Source organism: Triticum aestivum, chromosome 3A (genome assembly GCF_018294505.1).
Source record: "Triticum aestivum cultivar Chinese Spring chromosome 3A, IWGSC CS RefSeq v2.1, whole genome shotgun sequence".
Taxonomy (NCBI): Eukaryota; Viridiplantae; Streptophyta; class Magnoliopsida; order Poales; family Poaceae; genus Triticum; species Triticum aestivum.
The window spans coordinates 574,861,982-574,881,410 of NC_057800.1; the positions used below are offsets into that span (position 1 = coordinate 574,861,982).

At 46.6% G+C, this 19,429-nt stretch overlaps 3 protein-coding genes across 4 annotated transcripts; 1 reads left to right on the forward strand and 2 right to left on the reverse strand.

Moving 5' to 3' along the window:
* Window positions 1-1,389: 1,389 nt before the first annotated feature.
* LOC123062311 (serine carboxypeptidase-like 18) lies at window positions 1,390-4,498 on the forward strand. Its single transcript, XM_044485767.1, has 11 exons — window positions 1,390-1,675; window positions 1,778-1,917; window positions 2,008-2,084; window positions 2,187-2,412; window positions 2,563-2,600; window positions 2,696-2,797; window positions 2,895-2,978; window positions 3,045-3,206; window positions 3,518-3,828; window positions 3,920-3,965; window positions 4,038-4,498. Exons 1-11 carry the CDS (start codon window positions 1,533-1,535, stop codon window positions 4,119-4,121), a joined length of 1,413 nt encoding a protein of 470 aa, XP_044341702.1. The 5' UTR covers window positions 1,390-1,532; the 3' UTR covers window positions 4,122-4,498.
* A 4,204-nt stretch (window positions 4,499-8,702) lies between these two features.
* On the reverse strand, window positions 8,703-10,116 carry LOC123062312 (uncharacterized). The gene has a single exon (XM_044485768.1). The coding sequence runs from the start codon at window positions 9,891-9,893 to the stop codon at window positions 8,910-8,912; it is 984 nt and encodes a 327-aa protein (XP_044341703.1). The 5' UTR covers window positions 9,894-10,116; the 3' UTR covers window positions 8,703-8,909.
* A 1,606-nt stretch (window positions 10,117-11,722) lies between these two features.
* On the reverse strand, window positions 11,723-16,445 carry LOC123062313 (protein MICRORCHIDIA 6). 2 transcript variants are annotated; one of them, XM_044485770.1, is made up of 18 exons: window positions 16,364-16,445; window positions 15,783-16,151; window positions 15,612-15,686; window positions 15,469-15,503; window positions 15,280-15,358; window positions 14,981-15,070; window positions 14,816-14,891; window positions 14,641-14,719; window positions 14,423-14,557; window positions 14,037-14,135; window positions 13,832-13,933; window positions 13,612-13,761; window positions 13,351-13,443; window positions 13,002-13,165; window positions 12,536-12,911; window positions 12,300-12,376; window positions 12,176-12,218; window positions 11,723-12,081 (listed from the first exon to the last, which is right to left on the reverse strand). In XM_044485770.1, the coding sequence occupies exons 2-18, from the start codon at window positions 16,117-16,119 to the stop codon at window positions 11,980-11,982; spliced, it is 2,112 nt and encodes a 703-aa protein (XP_044341705.1). In that variant the 5' UTR covers window positions 16,120-16,151; window positions 16,364-16,445; the 3' UTR covers window positions 11,723-11,979. The 2 variants fall into 2 exon arrangements, with proteins under 2 accessions (XP_044341705.1, XP_044341704.1); XM_044485769.1 differs by lacking the exon at window positions 16,364-16,445 and having other exon boundaries at window positions 15,783-16,273.
* Window positions 16,446-19,429: the final 2,984 nt, after the last annotated feature.

Sequence of the window (19,429 nt, forward strand, 5' to 3'; positions counted from 1 at the left end):
TATCGGTATCTCAATACCTAGTTCAATCTCGTTACTGGCAAGTCTCTTTACTCGTTCCATAATGCTACATCCTGTAACTAACTCATTAGCTACATTGCTTGCAAGGCTTATAGTGATGTACACTACCGAGAGGGCCCAGAGATACCTCTCCGACAATCAGAGTGACAAATCCTAATCTCGATCTATGCCAACTCAACAAACACTATCGTAGACACCTGTAGAGCACATTTATAATCACCCTGTTACGTTGTGATGTTTGGTAGCACAAAGTGTTCCTCCGGTATTCGGGAGTTGCATGATCTCATAGTCAGAGGAACATGTATAAGTTATGAAGAAAGCAATAGCAACAAACTAAACGATCATCGTGCTAAGCTAACGGATGGGTCAAGTCAATCACATCATTCTCTAATGATGTGATCTTGTTAATCAAATGACAACTCATGTCTATGGTTAGGAAACATAACCATCATTGATCTCATCATTCATCTCCCCGGTGACTTTAGTAGGAATGGCCTTTTTTGGTGAGAGGACTCCTACATTATTTTTAGGTGCTCTTTTGTGTTCGTTTAGAGTTTGTGTTCTATTTAAGAAAACGAGACGACGGAGGCTCTCTGAAGTTGAAATAAGGTTCTTCCGCCTAAGGCCCGTTCTGGTGGTGCGTCTAGCATCATCAGAGGGCGTGTGGAGATTTGTTCCCGACGGATCTCGCGGGATTCGGTCAGCGTTTGTCTTTGGTGGATCCACTTGGATCTGGTCTTCGTTCATACGTGTTCGTATCTCTTCAGGTCAAATCCTTTCGGTCTACGTTTCTCTTCGTCGGCGGCAGCTGTTGTTCTGGTGCGTTGATCCTCTTGGGCCTTAGCACGATGACTTCCCGACTGTTTACTACTACAAGGTTTGTCCGGCTCCTATGATGGAGGGACGATGATGGCGACGCGCCTTCGGCTTGCTCCAGTGATTGTAGTCGTCGCTATGTGGTCTATGGATCTGGATCTAATTTTCACTTTTAGTGTTCTTTGTACTACCTTGACAGTTGATGAATACTCCCTCCGTTTCTAAATATTCGTCTTTTTAGAGATTTCAAATGGATTACCACATACGGATATATATATATATATTTTAGAGCGTAGATTCACTTATTTTGTTCCATATATAGTCACTTGTTGAAATTCCTAGAATGATAAATATTTAGGAACGGATGGAGTAGATCGCAAATTTTTATTGTAAAAAAAAAGTTACTCTCACTAAGTTACTCCCACTATTACTAGCGGAGGCGTGTCACTGATTGGAATTCACCGAGCTAACGTGATGAGTTTCGGTGATCAGATTCGTTTCCAAGCGGCGGATGTTGCCAGTCGTCCTGCCGTGACACGTCTGGATAAGAGGCATGACACGTGTGGTAGAGCAGTTGAGACCGGCAGAAAATCTCCAACACCTCTCTAGACAGTTCCGGCCAAAACTATGCCAGCAGTTGATCCGCTCTGCTCTGCTCTGCCGCCGTTGCCGCCGCTAGTCCGAGTACGAGCACTGAGATGATCCCGACGACGCGGCTGCTCAGCTGCTGCTACTTGCTGTCGTTCATCTTCATCGCCGTCGCCCCGCGTGCGATCGATTCCAAGCTGGTGACCAGCCTCCCCGGCTTCGACGGCCGCCTCCCCTTCCGCCTCCACACTGGGTGTGTGTGTACCCTCATCCCCATCTCAATCTCCATGAGCCAAGTCTACTTCCTCCGTTGGATTCTTAAGTCGACATGTCCATGAATGAATTGAATCGCAAGGTACGTGGAGGTGGACCAGGGCACGGAGCTCTTCTACTACTTCGTCGAGTCGGAGGCCGGCGGCGAGGGGGTACCTTTCCTTCTCTGGCTCACCGGCGGCGACCGCTGCTCCGCCTTCAGCGGCCTCGCCTACGAGATCGGTCTCTCTTTTGATTCAATCAACTAGAATTGCTGACTGCTGGGTCGTCTCTCCGTCTGCAGCATGATCACATCATTCATGTATAGTGCAGGTCCCGTCAGGTTCGTCCTGGAGCCCTACAATGGCAGCTTACCACGCCTGCACATCAACCCAAACTCATGGACAAAGGTCTTCCTAGCCAGCTTCTTCTTCCATCTGAAGCAGCTCGCTGCCTGTAATGTATCTGTACGCATGCTGCTTGCACCCTGACAGTACCAAGGGAATGTGCAGGTGGCACACATCCTGTTCGTCGATTCGCCGGTCGGTGCTGGATTTTCCTTTGCCAAGCAACCCAAGGGGTACGAGGTCGGGGATGTGTCCTCCTCATTGCAGCTCCATGACTTCCTCATCAAGTGGTTCAGCGACCACCCCAAATACCTGAAAAATCCTTTCTATATCGGTGGAGATTCCTATGCCGGAAAACTTGTGCCATATATCGCACACATCATTTCACAAGGTACATATATATACCCTACGCCCTGTTTGGCAACTCCATCTGCGTCAATCTGTGTGCAAACTAGTATCATCAACTGTTTCAATTCACTATAAGCTCTATCTCAAGTTCTGAACTGCATATGAATTCATGCTCACTAGCTTCCCTCTTCAGGTATTGAAGCAGGAAATAGTCCCCGCATTAATCTTAAGGTACCATAATGACATAATCATTACTACTTAGTTGTTTTAGCGATAACAGTAAGTATCATAAATCATTATCATATATGTATGTTTGTTGATTTCAGGGATATCTAGTAGGCAACCCATCGACTGGTGAAAGCATCGATATAAGCTCTAAAGTGCCATATGCTCACGGAGTTGGTATAATATCAGATCAGTTGTATGAGGTAAACTAGACTCGAGCCTAATATCAGCCATGTATATACTCCATTTTATCGCAATCGAAGTGGCCATTAATATTTTCTTTGCTGATAATATATGTAGACCATATTGGGCCATTGCCAAGGACAGGACTACATGTTCCCGACAAATGATTTGTGCGCCCAAGCTCTGGATGATTTCAATCATGTAAGAAGAAGAAAGAAACATCTTATGCTAGAATTGACTTGACCGTTCGCAATGCAACTTTTGCAGCTTTTGTCCGAAGTTCAGCAGGCCCAGATTTTGCTGGACACCTGCGTTTTTGCGTCCACTCCAGCCCGGCCAGAAGCTGATAGTGGGACCGAGTACTCGGGTGGCGCTGGTAGGAGGATCCTAGTTGGAAATCCGCCACCTCGCCCTCCATTTGGATGTGTTGTAAGTAGTAATGTCTCCATTCCTCATGTAGTACAATGCGAGTTAGATAGTTTCCATCGCTTTTAACAATTTATTACTCCCTCTGTCCCATAATATAAGAACGTTTTTGACAGTATGCTAGTGCCAAAAACGTTCTTATATTTTGGGACGGAGGGAGTAGTACTTAGCCAAGAAAAATGCAACTTATAGCCAATATTGTGTAGACTTATGGGTACTACCTACCGTATTTTTCCATCACTTTGACAACTTACAAGTACATACCCGAGAATAAAAGTAACTTATCAGTGCTATGTATACCAATATTGTGGCAGACTTATGGGTACTACCTATCGTATTTCTGGGCAAACGCGGAGGTGACCCGAAATGCTCTTGGGATCAAGGAGGGGAGCGTGGAGGAGTGGGTGAGGTGCCACAACGGCGATCTGCCCTACACAATCGACCTCAGGAGCAGCATTGAGTACCACCGGAACGTCACGGCCAATGGTGGCTACCGTGCGCTTGTATACAGCGGCGACCATGACGCATTGGTGCCGCACCTGGGGACACAGGCGTGGATCAGGTCACTTGGCTTCCCCGTGGCACACCATTGGAGGGCGTGGCATCTCCATGGCCAGTCTGCTGGGTACCACACCATCGTTGCCTCGCTACTACTACTTCTTACTTCACGCTGACTGTATTCTGCTTATTGTTGTCGATGCATGTATTTCTTGCAGGTTCACCTTAACTTACTCCAACAACATGACATTCACAACCATTAAGGTAACACTTGCGTTCTTTTTTTTGCCTGGATACACAAACTGGTTCTGATCAAGTTCGATTCGGTTGCTGCAGGGCGGCGGGCACACCGCGCCGGAGTACGAGCCCGAGAGGTGCTTCGCCATGTTCAGCCGATGGATACTCGGCGAACCACTCTAGTACTCCTAACAGCAACAACCAAGTAGAGAAGGGGGCAAGCCTCACGATTTCAAGTATTGGGTACCTCTCCACTCCACTAATCAATGGTTTCGCCTACATATGAACTATACTGCCTGGCAGTGTAGTTCGTACTAGAACATATAGGCGTCTGATGCCGCGTCCGTCTATATTGGAGAAAAACACTTAACATATTTTAGAAAGAAAATACGGATACTACAAATATCTTGTTAAGTATGGTATAGATATATGCGACAAGGAAAATTCTAGGAAGATACAATAAATCTGCATTTTGGTGCAGCAGACAAAGATTTTACAAATGCAAGGTTCGGAGGGATCACACTGATGCTATTGCTATACAAATTGTCGTCATGTTTACATACGCTACTGTTCAGAACTAAAGATACAGTGATCTCACATTAAATTAACACATGGCTATGGCTGTTGCTTTTCCAATTTCAATTAAATTGGCATATGGTTATGGCCATTGCTTTTCCAATTTCAGTGCCGCCTCCTTGCACGCCATATTTAAATTGACACACGCGACTTTAGGTCGCGTTAACGAGGCCCCACGGCTTTCTTATTCAGATGAAAGAGCATTTTGTCTGTCAATTTACTAAGTGCTTGGCTTGAGGTCCTGAGCTGGTCTTTTCAAATTCAAGTCCAACAGTAACATTCCAACAGTAACATTCCAACAGTCCAACAGTAACATTCCAACAGTAACAATGGTAGCATTCCAACATTCATTAAGAAAATCTTCTAGGATTTTCATGGGCATGACATCGCAATCCTACGTATTTCCTATTCATGTACTTCGAATGAATGGAAGAAGCCATTACCGTTCGAGTCTTACGTCAGTCGAACTTCAAAGCAGATTCTATTTAAAACAAAAACAAAAACTGGAACAGTTGAACCCATTATCAGTGATGCAGGCCTGCGCAGCGAGACACCGGCGCCGATCGAGCGGTTGAGTGTTAATCTATCGCTACGGACGCGAACAGCTGACAAGGTCCAAATTGGTCAGAACCGCTCTGTGAAGCAGTCCTTCCAGAAAGACAAGCAAATCCGGCCGGCAAAATCATATTACAGACAGACAGGACAATGCACGCTAAACAAGTTAAGAGGACGAATTGTACTGTAATACTGTATGACCAACAAAGACGGAAATACGACGGCACGCAGCAGATGAGTGACCGAGTATAAACGGAAGATCGAATAAGTATATAAAGAAGTGATCAAGCATCACCAGCCATCAGCATCAGGCTAAGCGAGCAGACAATCGCTTCGCTGCTTATTCAAACGGAGAAGTTGTGTGACACGGAGGAAGTGCATTGATCATAATACTACTACAGGCTAAAGAGATGGTATCATAGTAGGTCGACACTCACATGTCAAAGTGCATTCTGACTGGGCATCAACACAATCCATAGTTCCATACTCCACAAAAATGGTATATATGTTGGTCCTACTACCAAAATGGCTCCCAAGTTCTCAGGCCCATGTTTTTTTTCTTTCTATTTGGAGAAAATTCACCACTGATATGTGCCTCACTATCTTGTGCTGATCCATAGATAGAAGAAAAAAAAGGTAAGCACACTGGTCATGCATGACACTCCTACCACTATCATGATGGAGAATTAATCTTGCAAACCACTCTCCAATCTACACAACTTTATGGATAGGATTTTAAGGTTCTCATATGGTCGGTAAGTTCAGTTATCTTAACAAAGTGAATCAAACATGAAGAATGAGGGAACCAAAATAAACCGTTATTGTTGGTTTCATGAAAAGCCCGGTTCCAATTAAGCGTAGTTACAACTTCCTGGTGCCCTCTTACATAAAAACATCTTCACTCATCCCTAGATAGCGGCTTTTGCCCTTAGGATTTGTCCATTGTCATCCCATTCAGACTAGGTGTAATGAAAATGACAGGGCTCTAATGACACATACAGATCTTGGGAGAAAAACTAGCGCATCCCGGCCCCCGCGCCGCTCCTTCCCCGGGGCGACACGGGCGGCGGCCCCCCGTCCCCCGCAGCCTCCCCCTCTCCCCGACTCTCTCTTCCTCGCCGTCGCCGGTGGCCTCCGGCAGGCAGAGCCTGTGCGGAGCCGGCGGCGGCGGGGCGCGCTCTCTGGCTGCTGTCGCTCGGGAGAAGGGGATCTCCCGGGCGATAGGCAGCTGTCCGCTCGGCCTCGGGGCGGCGTCCTGGCGCGCGGCGGAGGTGGTCTTCGGCGCACGGCGAGGCGTTTGGTCGTGGCGGTGGGCGCGCGGTCGCGGTCATTCGCGCTTGGGCGATCCCGATCTAGGACCTCACGGGCGGCGGCTGGCGCGGACGGGACGGCCGGCGTTCGGCTTGGCGTTGGCTGCGGCCAGAGGTTGGGGCGCCGGGCGGCGGCCTCGGTCCGGGCTCCGGCCGTGACCTGGGAGTGGACGGCGCGCGTGGTTGGGCCGGCTCTCGGCTCTGGATGTGAGCGCGGGGACGCAGATCCTTGGTCGGGCGCGGCGATGACTGCGCGCGGCGGGCGCGGTGGCTGGTGGGGCGCGACGGGCGTGGCATCTCCGGAGCTCGAGGTGTGCTGCGGTGCAGGGCCTGCTCGTCTACCATGCTGCTTCGCTGGAGCTGCTCCGATCTGGATCTGGCCTTGGTGGTTCTGATCTTGCTGCTGCTCCTTGCGATGCGATGGTCGCTGCGGTGGTGGTGGTCACTATGGTGTTGCGGTGGTGGACGGCGGCTACAGCCAGGGGGTGGTGCGTGCCTGGGCGCGGTGGATCGTGGGATCCCGTGGCTAGGGTGAGGTCAGCCTCAGCAGGGGTGGTGATTGGTGGGCGACGGCCGGTGGGGTGGTGCTCTCCGGGAGAAATTCTTGCTCCGGTCTTCATCGGAGCCGGCGACGGCGGCGCCCGCAGGTGTCGTGATCTTTCTTGGAAGCGTCGCCGTGGAGGTGCTCCTCCCCACGGCTTTGGCTCCGGAGGGAAACCTCAGATCCGCTGGATCGGGCGATGGAGGCGTCTTCGCGTCTTTCTCCTCCTTGGGGGCATCGTCTCGGAGCCGGCTACGACCGAGAGACTAGTGGATTGCGGTATCTTCGCCGTGGATGGTGGCATCTTCGCCGCGTGGTTTGCTGAGGCGGGGCGCTGGTTTCTGGTTGGAAACGATGATGGCGTCGAGAGGAGCTCGGGTCGCGGCTTGGACTTCGGTAGTCGGTTCTTCCCGGCGTGTCCGAGGTGCTCTTCCGGTTTGCGGAGGGCACGGTCGGCGCAAGTCCTGCATATCTTCCTTGTGAGGCTCGCCGTCAAAGTCGGAGTTGTCGGTTGCTTGCGCCACGCTTGCGCGTGTGGCCATTTGGTGGCATGTGCCGTCGGGGTTGTGTCCCATGTCGGTGGCCAGGATGGCCGGTGGTGCCCATGTCATGTGGGTTGGGTTGTATCGGTTTTAGTCCGGTTTTCCGTCAATTAACCGGGCAATTCTCTTTTTCTTAATCAATGAAAATGGCAAATATTTTGCCTCGTTTCAAAAAAAAAACATACAGATCTTGCAAAATTATAAAGTTTTGAATACCATGTAACCAGGTAAATTTCTGCAACCTAAGGTGAGACATCAAATTGATATTTCTTCAGAAGTTTCGACAGATCAAAGCAATCCTTGAAATAGCATATTCTAAACTTAAAATTGATTCAATTCAATCAAGCAACAAACTGGAAACATGGCATATTTTACTAGCACAGTACAAGAGAGCGTGCATTCATTTCAACAAGCTTTGCTTCCTAGCACGGTGATAAAAAACATAACAAGGATGAATTCTAATGGTTGCAACTTGCTACAAGAATATACCAAATTAAAAACAACAAGATCACAGGTAAATAATAAGATAAACTGCACAATGTTATGACAAAACAGGAACATACTGATTTTGACAACTACTCCCTCTGTAAACTAATATAAGAGCGTTTAGATCACTAAAATATATTAGTTTACGGAGGGAGTACTTCAGAAACATATTCCAACACAATTGAGTATAGAAGCTGAAAGGAATGCATCAGTAATGGTTTACTGTGCACTCTTCCTCAAATTTTACACCTCTCTTTCTCTAACAACAAAGCTAATTGTGCACATTTATTTTGTTGAAACCATTGTGCACATTTGTTAGATAGTTCTCTGTCTAAACTATAGAAGTGCATAACAGGACCAGTCCTGTAACATGAAAATAATAGTGCAGTTTATCTCCCAAACTCCCACAAAAAACTGGTCATCTCCACTCCAACCATGCCTAAGAACTCAAAATAATAGTCCTGCACGATTGCTATTCTAAGTGTCAAGACAGTCATCATCAATTCTACACAATTGCTTTTCTAAGTGTCACGACAGGGGAAGAATAAGAGCATCAACAATCATGAACTCCTCAAATTGGTAAAGAGAATAATAACTCGATATCGCAATGCTAACCTCCACTCTTACCACTAAATCAATCAGTAACCATGAGCCAAGAATAATAAGTACTACCTCTGTCAACTTACCACTAAATCAATTTGAACTACCAAAACGTCTTATATAAGTTGACAGAGGGAGTAACAAACACAGAGGATTTTGCAGCGGAATGAGAACTTCCTTTATGTTCCATACCACAGATCAGTCCATACTGCGCATTATTATTAATTACAGATTACAACAGGCAAGCACAATAAACTAGAAACAAGAAATCCTGGCAACGGCATGCTCTTCTTTAGAGCAAGATCCAGCAGGACAGCTAGTATTTGTAAGGAGCAGGCAAGTGAGCAGCTTACGACGAATCTCACAGGTTCTCCATCTGGATATTGCTCTTGAGCGGCACATACTCGCCAAGGTAGCCGCCGAGGTGCTCGTACAGCGCGGTCCTGTCGATCTCCTGGTTGTGGTAGGCCTTGCAGGCGTAGTAGAAGACGCTCTGCGCGAGCAGCCCCAAGAGATTGACACAGACGAGAACAGAGACGAGCAGAGCGCCGACGCCTATCCGGCCGGCCAAGCTCATGTCGAGGCTCCCCTCCTCGCCCCGCGCCTTGACGACGGCCGAACGGAACATCCCCGTGATGAGGCCGCAGATGGCGAAGTAGGAGAAAACGAGGACGGCGGCGGTGCGGGTGCGGCCCTGGAGGAGCTGCCTGCTCTTGGACATGGCGGCGAGGCCGCAGAGGGGCTCGAGCACGGAGATGACGCTGGCGAGGTGCCAGAGCGCGGAGATGTAGACGTGGATGGCGAGGAAGAGGAAGGCGACGGCGAGGAGGGCGAGGAGGAAGGAGAGGGGCGGCGGGGTGGAGGCGGTCATGGGCGGGTCGAAGAGGAGGATGAGGAGGACGACGGTGAGGACGAAGCCGACGTGGTAGGCGAGCATGAGGAGCGAGACCCAGAGGAAGGTGCGGAGGAGGCGGGGCAGGATGGGCGGCAGCGCGGAGAGCGAGGAGGCGATGGAGGCAGGCTTGGCGGCGTAGAGGGAGGCGACGGTGAAGACGGCGGCGGCGGTGGAGAGGAGCGAGAAGGTGAAGAGGAAGATGAGGTAGAGGAACTGGTAGGCGAAGAGGGCGACCCACTGCGCGGAGGTGGCGGTGTAGTCGGAGGTGCGGATGCGGCGGAGGATGGGGTGGGTGAAGAGGGAGTGCGCCAGCACGGCGAAGGAGAGCGGGAAGACGAGGCAGGCGGTGAGCAGCGCGAAGGTGCGCGGCGCGGCGCGCGGGATCGCGGCGGAGACCCGGACCAGGTCCGCCGCGCCCAGCGCCGCGAGATCGCGCGTCGCCAGCTCCATGGGCGGTGCGGAGGGAGGGGGGAGGGGGATCCGGCGAGGCGATTGATTTGGTTTGGTTTGGGCCCGCCGGAGCTGCGGCGTGGTGGGGAAGGCGCGGTCGGTGGGGGGCGTCGGGCTCGCTCGAATCGGGGAAGGGATAGGTGGAAGAAAACTTGGCAGGGTGTTTGGGTGGATGGATGGACCCCGTGTCGAGCGTGGCGCCGGGCGACGAGGGCGCACGGGAGGCGGCATGGCTTGGGCTCATGTGGTAATCGCCCGCGCTGCGCGACGGACCACGAGTGAGGGCCGCGGCCAAAAATAAAAAAGTATCACCGAACGGGAACCACGAGGGGGCGCTCTAGCGACTTTCTACGAGGCTGGTCATAGTGGGAGTAACATAGGTAGTAATATAGATGCCACGTAAGCAAAAATGATGATGTGGCAAGTAGTTAATGAGGAGAGAGGCAAATAGAGTAACATAATATGTTACCATCACATAGCGGTTTCCAATGCATAATGAGTCTACAAAGTAATAAATGAAGGCAACTATGTTACCACACCTATGACACTACCCACTATGAAGGTAGTAACATACACTAGTAACATATGTATGTTACTAGTCTAAGTTACTCCCCACTATCACCAGCCTGACCAGTTTGTATTATTAAAAAAATATTATTAAAAAAGATTCCCTGAGGCGCCTCCTAGTATTTTTTATGTTTAGGGAAAGGACCGCTCGTAGTATTTTATATAGAGAGTAAAATACATTGGAGATTCTAAAAGTATTTCAAATATGTCAAGTAGGTCCTAAAAGTCCCTGTCTTTTGTGTAGCTCTTCGAGGGTGCTTCGAAAACTATAGAAATTGGAGTTGGAGTGAGTTACCAACCACTGCCACCAATGTCGCCGGAAGAAGCTTCTTGCCACTTGAGGTCGAGGCTTGGAAGAGGGAGGCACATGCCATACTCGCCGAGCTAAAGACTGGGATAGACGAGGAGGACATTGTTGAGGCCGTTAAGGGAAAGGCCTTTATGGAAATTTTCTCCCTCGACACTGCCAGCGACCCAAGCTATCATTGCTAGCTAATTGCCTGTGTGCTGCAATGTGGATCATACATATTCTTGTGGTTCAACATCAATCCGTGTCCACCGTGTACATTACAACCATCATATTTGGGATTTTTTGTGAGATTTGATTTGAGTATGTGGGAAGGTAAGGAAAGTTTTGATTTAGTTCAGGTTTGGGTGAGATTTGATTTGATTTGGTTACGGGTAAGGAAAAGCAAGGAAAGTTTTGATGTAGTTGGGGTTTTATTTGGTTTGGGTATGGATGGGAGAACGCAAGGGAAGTTTTGATTTTAATTGAGATTATGGTAAGATTTTATTTTATTTGATTGAGTTGATTTTGATAAGATTTGATTGAGTTAATGGAGAGAAGGGGAGGGGACGAAATCACATTCCAGACGACTATTACGGGGGACAATGCAAGTAAGGAACAGAAGAGGTGGCTCAACTCGTTCGAGCTATAGATTAAGTAGGGTGTCATGGTTTGACTAGAAAAGTATGTTTATCATGCCTTTGACTCCATGTTAGGTCTGAATTTGAATTTGAATTATTTTTTTTGAAAAATATACATTTTGAAATGTTGTTGAATTGTGTGGACATTGAAACGCATTAATGTCAAATTGGAGTTGAAATAGAGTTCATATGCATATACGATACCTATCGTTAAACTAAGAGTAAAAAATATAGTACTAATCTGAAATAGCAAAGGGCTACAAAACCTCAAACAGTTTTAGAGATCCCAGTGCAAGACCACTCTAGAGGGTGCCCTTCTAAGGAGTCAGCCAGAGTTGAACGAATCAATTTAAAACTGCATGTATACACGGGTACACATTACAAAACCCACTGTGGTCGGCATATGACAAGCAGGGGAGATGAAACACCAGTCCGACCGATCTTACAGCGTTCCTCGTAACGGGCGTGTTCCCCTAGCTCAGCCCTTCATCATGCTAAGTTGCTAGCCATTGTAAGTTCAGGTTCAACTTCCTCTGAAGTGTTTGCGATTCTTCGTCTTGGTTTTGTGGAAGAAAACCAAGGCCAGTGACATCTACGGCATTCGCGTCCTCACGGGAGTGGCGGAAATGTACTCGTTCAGTAAACTCTTGTATTGCGCCTCCGCCTGCTGAATTTGGAGCCTTAACTGTTGCTCCTGGACACGCAAGAAAATTATAAGTTCGCAACTTCCATCAGCAAAGTGCGGTTTAAAGCAAAAATGTTTGTACTACTGATGACCATGGCAATACCTTGAGTAAAAGCTCCTTCTCAGCCACCTCCAGCTCCAAGCACCTGGAAACAACAAATTTCATGAAATTTAGCCAAAATTACCAGTGTTTGCTAAAAAAGGCAGCCGGTGGTTTTCGTACTCACTCTTCATGGAGCTGCTGATTCTCAAACTTCAAGTGCTCGAACTCATTCAGATCCCGTTCGGTCATGTGTTGGCAAATCTGTGGCATTCAAATGCAGAAGTACAAAGTTGTAAGTTAATCAAGTGCCATTGCAGTGGTAGGCAGAGAACACCTCTGTCAAGATGGATCATCCACGGAGGCACAGGATCGACCAACGCCGTAAGCCTGTAATAAACTAGCAATGGAACTTAGACTGACCTGATTATCGACCTCCAAACTCTGTATGGCCTGCCTCTTGCACGGATCCATCTGGACATCATCCTCGTTTCTCCTTTTTCTTGTCTCCGCTGAATCAGTGGCAGGCACCATCTGCGCAGCTAGCATGGAGCAAGGTGCGTGCCCGCTGGTTCCGGCAGGAACAGACAGATGCGGAGGAGCAAAGGCGATCGGAATAGCACTCGCGGGGTGATCGCGGGTGCCGCCTCTCCAGGGTGCAACCGAGAGACCGGCACCGACTGCGTTCCTCTCGGACGGTTCAGCAATGGTGTCTGATGCTGTAAGCATTCCAGGAGGGGTGGGAGAAACGGATGCACGGGGCTTCTTTTGGTATCCAATCAGGTGACTATGTAAATCCCTGAAAGCAAGTGGAAATACTAATTACAGAACAGAAGGAGACTTTGGTGGTTGTGGATTTGGAAGAAACAGAAGTGAAAACAGGAGTTACCAGTACTCAGTTGTCATGTCTTTCAAGCGAATGATCAGCTTCTGATACAGCTGCGACTTCTCAAAGTCTTGCTTGTCATGAGTGGGCTTGATAAAGTTCGCCTCCAGCACCCCAGCAACGCCTCTACCTTTACTGCTTGCAGAACTCAACACTCGATGGAAAGGCTGAACAGAGTTAATTTTAGTGTAAACAATCAGATAAATGTTTTTTTGAACCGGGCTCAGCCCCTTTCCAAACAATCAGATAGATAAAGATAATCAGGATGTGATTAAGTTGAGCTTGTTTTGATGTTTATATGCCCATTGACCATCTTGAAACAAAGTAAACACGGAGAGAATTTGAGGCTCACCAATATAAGGCGATTCCTATGGTAGATATTAAATCCATGCACACTAATTGTTGGAGCACCGTTTAAGAATCCGATACTTGTAACAACCTCACCCTGAATTAAGCAAGTGGACGCAAAAATGAGCAATGTAAACATGTGGATGCAAAAAGGAACATTGAATAAATTTAATAATTCCATGCTGACATGATTATAGTAAATGAACGGGCAATGTGGGTGAAAGACGTGAAACTTGGAAAAATAATGGTGTATTTCAAGACAAACCTCCTTTTTCCGTAGGAATTCTAGGGGTGTATAAGAAACAGCTTGACGGTATATGAGGTCAGTCGCAATGCTGTGGCGCTGAACTTCTTGTCCCCGAAGTATGATCTTGAAGTACCCGGGCAGCTGCAAATATAAGACAGAAGCATACACCTGCAAAATGCTAATTCAGCAATCTTTCATGAGTATCGGAGGTAAATGATTAGCCGTGTGATATACTCACCCTAAGAGAATAGCGCAGTTGATTTGACAGATGGTTTTCGTTCGTTCTTTTGACAGCATTAGTTGTTTCTGCTGGATTTGGCGCACCACTAATCATAATATCCTGGTGAAAGGGAAAGAGAACTTCATGACTATGAATGCCACTTCAACAATACAAAAAATTATACAAAGTCATTTAAGAAATAATATAAGCATCTGATGCTTACTTCCTCCTTGGTGTCAAAATCGAGCTCCAGAACACCATCGTCATTAGACCACAAATTGAAGACTATAATCTTTGTGCCATGTGGACCAATGTCACTGAACTGTTCCTCATCAACCATAAAATTAAAACAATCATTAGTACACTGAACTGGTGATAAGCTACTAGTAGGTAGTAACTACTAAACGAAATAGTACTAGCTACATGTTTTGTTTGAGCTTGATTGTTTCCCCCTTTGCAACCAATTGTGCCGTTTATCTCGAAGACATGAAACTTCTAGCTTTGAAAGGTCTAAGATTTGCATGTTTGGTAAAATAATTGTCTTCTAAGGGTGTAATAAAAAGATAGTATCTACAGAACAGCAGCCAATAGGAAGGACGTCTAACTTACATTGCCCATCAGATCTTCTTCTGTTGCAAAAGGGGACCATTTTAATAACACGGACAGATTTGAGCAGAACTGATCTGCACCATGTCGCTCATACTGTATAGCGTCCCCTGTCAATAAATCGTACTTGTAGTCCACCTAATGAAAACAAAGAATATCATCAGAACCATCAACATATTTTGATAAGTGCCGTGCCAAAGAAATCGGTTCACATAGCATACCATGGGAACTACGACATCCTTTTGACCGGTTTCCGCCAAGAAGGTGTAGGAGAGAAGACCAACCGATTGTGTAGGTCCACTGAAAAACCAGTAGTAGTTTGGCAATAACTCAATAAAAAGTAAGGCACAAAGATAACAAGTTATTGCACTAAAGCAAATAAAAGTGACTCCATACCTGCCCTTCATGCAACGACTGAAGACGATAGCATCTGCCCCTAGCCGCATTGTGCTAGTCTTGAAACCGTTGCCATCTGTCAGGAAGCCCAGTGCCAATACATCAGAAGTCATATAGTTTTGGGGGCAGGATAAGTGAGTATGAAACCGAGTTAGTAGAACGTACATTGTCCAATTGAAGAACCTGATTGCTTGTCGGAAAATCCAAAGCTCATGCAACGCCTCATGGAATCGGGGTCCATGCCTCCGCCATCATCTTTGTAACAAACAGCAAATTCATAAGAACTCTTTTAGTTTTCTATTTCTGAGTTTGGATACTCTGAGTTTGGAGTATATCTGAATATTGTCGGCTGTACAGTTTATAAGAAATATTTTCTGATTGTTTTATGTCCCTTTCGTCAGGATATCGCTTGCCATTCTGAAGGAAGCAAACATGGTACTATAAGATTAACATAACAGGGTTACCTTGAACAAGCAAAGCTGGCGACCCGTTTCGCTTGTTAACGATTTTGTCCACCACGATTCTAGTAGCACCAGTTTTGATCTGTCATCAAACAAATCCATTCAGACACACGATCCCAAATTACGTACAAAATGCGCTCCTATTCGTCCCGGAAACGCAATGGAAACAATGAAGCTACTGAATTAAATTACCTCGTCGACCGCGTTATCCAGCAACTCTGCAACGGCTGCAATAATAAGGCAGAAAGAAGGTGTAAAGACGCAAATGCACAAGCAAAATATTAACTTTTGGCAGCAGACGGAGAAATTACAGCAGCAACCGCGTAACCGCTCACCTCCAAATGGCCATTTGTGCGAGGTCGCGTTCGAGTGGAGGAATTTCGGGTGGACGCACATTCGGCTCCCCACATCTGCCAAGGGAGGGCGAGCAAGAAGAAGGAACGGTGAGAAAGCATGCGAAACTGCGAAATTGGCAGGAAAGAACCGGGACATTGCGGCGTGCTTACTTCGAGGCGGTTGCGCGGGGCTCCCGCCGGCCGCGTCGTAGTCGCCGGCGGTCCAGAACTTCCTGCTGACCCGCGCGGCGAGGAGAGGAGGAGGAGGAGGAGCGGGGCGGCGAGCCGGAGCGCCCGCCGCCTCGGCGTCGCGGCTGCAGCCGCCTTCCGGCTCGAGGGAGGCGGCCCGGTTGACGACGCAGGCGGCCTGCTGCGGGGCCGCGGAGACGCGCGCGCCGCGGCCCAGCGGCGTCGGCGCCGCCTGGCAGACGCCGAACCCGGGGACGCCTCGCTGGTTGTGGCTGGTGACCGGGGCCAAGAAGGGCTTCACGTCCCGCCGCGTGTCCATGGGGTCCGTCGTCGTCCCGGTGTGGCGGTTCCCTGTGCACATGTCAGACACCACGGATCAGTGGCGCGATATGGCCGTGCAGTTGCGAGATCACGTCCCTGATTAACCCAGAGAAACCAGCAAATTCTCCACACCAGAAAACAAGAAAAGAAGTGGAAAATATAGCAAAAATAATTTTCAGCCCTGATGATGAAAGATTAAAAGGTTTAAGGCAAGAAGAGTTTGGTAAACCTAATTTCAATACCTTTTGATGAAGCACCACAGATTCAATAAGTGTATGTGCCCCTTAGGCTATCTTCATGGGTATATATATACTTGAATAGAAGTGGGGGAGGGGAGGGGAGGGGAGGGGGAGAGTCCGATTTGTACAAGACTTGTTTGTTGAATCAGAGGAGGAAACCAATCTACTCCTATTTGTATGCCTACCTATTGGGTATCCCTAGCTTTTAGGAGACAACTAGTAGTTTAGATTTGGTGTTGGTAGTTATCCTTCCACTTTTTTAGGAAGAAAGAATATTGGAGAGGACTCCTCCAAGATCTATACCATGTGAACAGGACAAACCTAAACAATCTCTAAAATTTTTTTATGTTTGTTATCCTTTTATTCATGTTGATTTTCTGCCAATGCTAGAAAACTCGCCCTCACTGTCAAAAATATATCCACATCTGATTGGACAACACATGCAAGTTCACTCAATTAATTACCTTGTTGTCTAATTCACAAGAAAAAATGACCTTGTTATCTGAACAGTCTCTCTCTCAACTTCTGTTTTTTGGCGATTTACGTTGAATTGACTATCTCTACTACGTTCGTCTCACCTCCTTTTGTCGCCCCTATGTAATTTTTTCTATACTAGAACAACTAGTAGAAGGCCCGTGCGTTGCCACGGGCTTTTAAATATTTTTACCGTGTGCATATATAAACATAATGCATATCAAGTTTTACGTGTAAACATAATTGAAATCCATATCACACAAAATATTCTTCGATACAAAATGTAATTCGATAATGTATACATAGAAAGACACGCGATTCACAAAATAAAGAAAGTGGTACAGAAACATAGTACTCTTTATTGTGCACTATATTACACAAGGTAGATAGCAGCCTACATGACTTTTATGCTTAAAACCAATCATCTCACGAAGCATTTCCATTGTTATTAACCATTAATTAAAGACAACAGATGGAGCATTTTGTTACCTTTAAACAAATATTCCAAGATGCTGCAACCAGAACCTTAATATATTATGGAATTTCCTAACAAATATTACATAGACCCAAATATACAGCACAACATCCAATAAAAAATCATTATAGTACACACCATCTAACTTAAAAGTCTCGCATATGAAAATTTAGACCTCCGATAGAAAACGCTGAATTTCAGCAGGAAATATCAAATACATGCTTCCCTGTCCGATGTATAAATATGTGTAATTCTCAATTGATGCACTTTTGAAATCTTCTAACTCACATAACACCATAATTACAGTGATTGTGCAACATATTTTTTAGAAAGCATGCATAAGCCTTTGAGTATAAACACAACTTTTGGTAGGGAGTCAATAACACCCCTAGGTAGCCAAGCCTTTGAGTATAAACAAAAATGATTTCTCAAGCTTTCTTTTACTTCATGGAGCTGTAATTATTGCTAACAGAAACAAAATAGAAATCACATGATAAAAAAGAAACAACGCAATAGGAGAAAATGAGGCATACTATGTGGCCATGTCGCTGACCTGGCCATCACAACCTCCGAGACCAAGGGGCGAGGAGGTGGCGGGATCAGCTCCAATGAACCTATGACACCAAAATGATTATGTTTGCCGTCCTCGATCGTCGGCATCATCGACTCAGTGGTCGGTCCCCTTGTATCTTCTTCCCCATGGATCAGGATTGATTCGACATAGGATCAGAACAACAGACAAAATCAAAAGTCACAAAGAATTGTAGCCTAGTAATGCTCAGTCAGCTAAATTAAGAAATATCGGTAACACATGCATATCTATTAATGATATTAGTGAACAATGCAAAAAGCAAAGGATTCCATTTGTCGCAATTAGTACACACGACAACTACTTCATAAGTTCATATGACCAATCAGTTAGACCACATGGTTAAATTCATTCATAGATGAACAATAGATGAACAACTAACAAAAGTCGACAAGGATCCTTACAAAAACAATGATTGGTCAGGAATTTGGAAGGAGGGAGGGTCTATTATTAACGCTAGTGAAGGCGCATGTCATGCCAACTCTACAAAGTTAATTCCATTTACAAAAATCACATCGAAAAAGTATTGCGCATTCATGTTCTAGTCTTAATATCCCTTAGGTAATCTTGTTTTCAGCTGAACGACGATCATGTCAAGCTAAACGAAGAGGACGCCAACAGGGCCACATTGTTCCCTGCCCACCACCGCCCACTTCCACACGCCACCATCCATGTTCACCGCCTGGATGCCGGCCCCAGCTCTCAAGCCCCTAGAACCGGTGCGCCCACGGGTCGCCGCGTTGGGTATGTACCCGCTGCCACCGCGTTGGACCTTCTCGTCCTATAATGCAATAGCCATTGCCTTAGTTGTCTACATCAGACATCTGAAATGAAACAAAAGTCAAATGCTACTAATTAGACGTAATACATCAAAATGTCAAACAGAGTCAACACTTTAATTATGCTTCATAGGATAAGAATCAAACATACATAGTTAAACCAAATACTTAACAAAGTGTCAACAACATTTCACAGATTTTTTCAGAATTTTTGAAGCACTAACCTGGCTTGGCTCAATGCCAATGTGGTTCAGCATATCAATGCATAGATGTAGGAATCATCCTTGTACTCTGCACAAACAAGGGAAAAACATGAGCTTTCATGTTTCCGTGTATTATAGTTGAGCAGAAGCGATACATGGACAGTAGTATGAATGTACAACAGTGGGAAAGTTGAGGTTCCCTGGGCTGAATGTCGATGAAAGGTGCCTCCCATTTGCCCTTGTAGTCCAGGTTCCTAATTATCTGACTACACAAATATCCCATGTCAGAAGTTGCAATGCCAATGCACACTGTTGTTTGTCTACAATTTGACTATCTAATCTTACTCTAGCAGAAGTACCTTTTGCATCCATGGTCTCTTGCACCGGGGTACGTACCAAACTCCTAACTTCTTACAACTGATGATATTGTTAGGCGATGGAATTTGGAGTAACTTCTTGCTGACAAATGATGATATTGTTGGGCATTGAATTAATTGAACCACCCAAACTACTTTCAATCCTTTCTCGAAAGACAAATCAAGGAGACCA

Excerpts from the sequence above, each read along its gene's own strand:
- LOC123062312 (XM_044485768.1), bottom strand. The coding sequence starts at position 9,893 with ATGGAGCTGGCGACGCGCGATCTCGCGGCGCTGGGCGCGGCGGACCTG.
- LOC123062313 (XM_044485769.1), bottom strand. The coding sequence starts at position 16,161 with ATGTGCACAGGGAACCGCCACACCGGGACGACGACGGACCCCATGGAC. Across the intron at positions 15,687-15,782 it reads CCCCGCGCAACCGCCTCGAA|ATGTGGGGAGCCGAATGTGC; the intron begins GTAAGCACGCCG and ends CTCCCTTGGCAG. Across the intron at positions 12,377-12,535 it reads GTTTGGAGGTCGATAATCAG|ATTTGCCAACACATGACCGA; the intron begins GTCAGTCTAAGT and ends TGAATGCCACAG.
- LOC123062311 (XM_044485767.1), top strand. The coding sequence starts at position 1,533 with ATGATCCCGACGACGCGGCTGCTCAGCTGCTGCTACTTGCTGTCGTTC. Across the intron at positions 1,676-1,777 it reads CCCTTCCGCCTCCACACTGG|GTACGTGGAGGTGGACCAGG; the intron begins GTGTGTGTGTAC and ends TTGAATCGCAAG. Across the intron at positions 3,966-4,037 it reads TGACATTCACAACCATTAAG|GGCGGCGGGCACACCGCGCC; the intron begins GTAACACTTGCG and ends CGGTTGCTGCAG.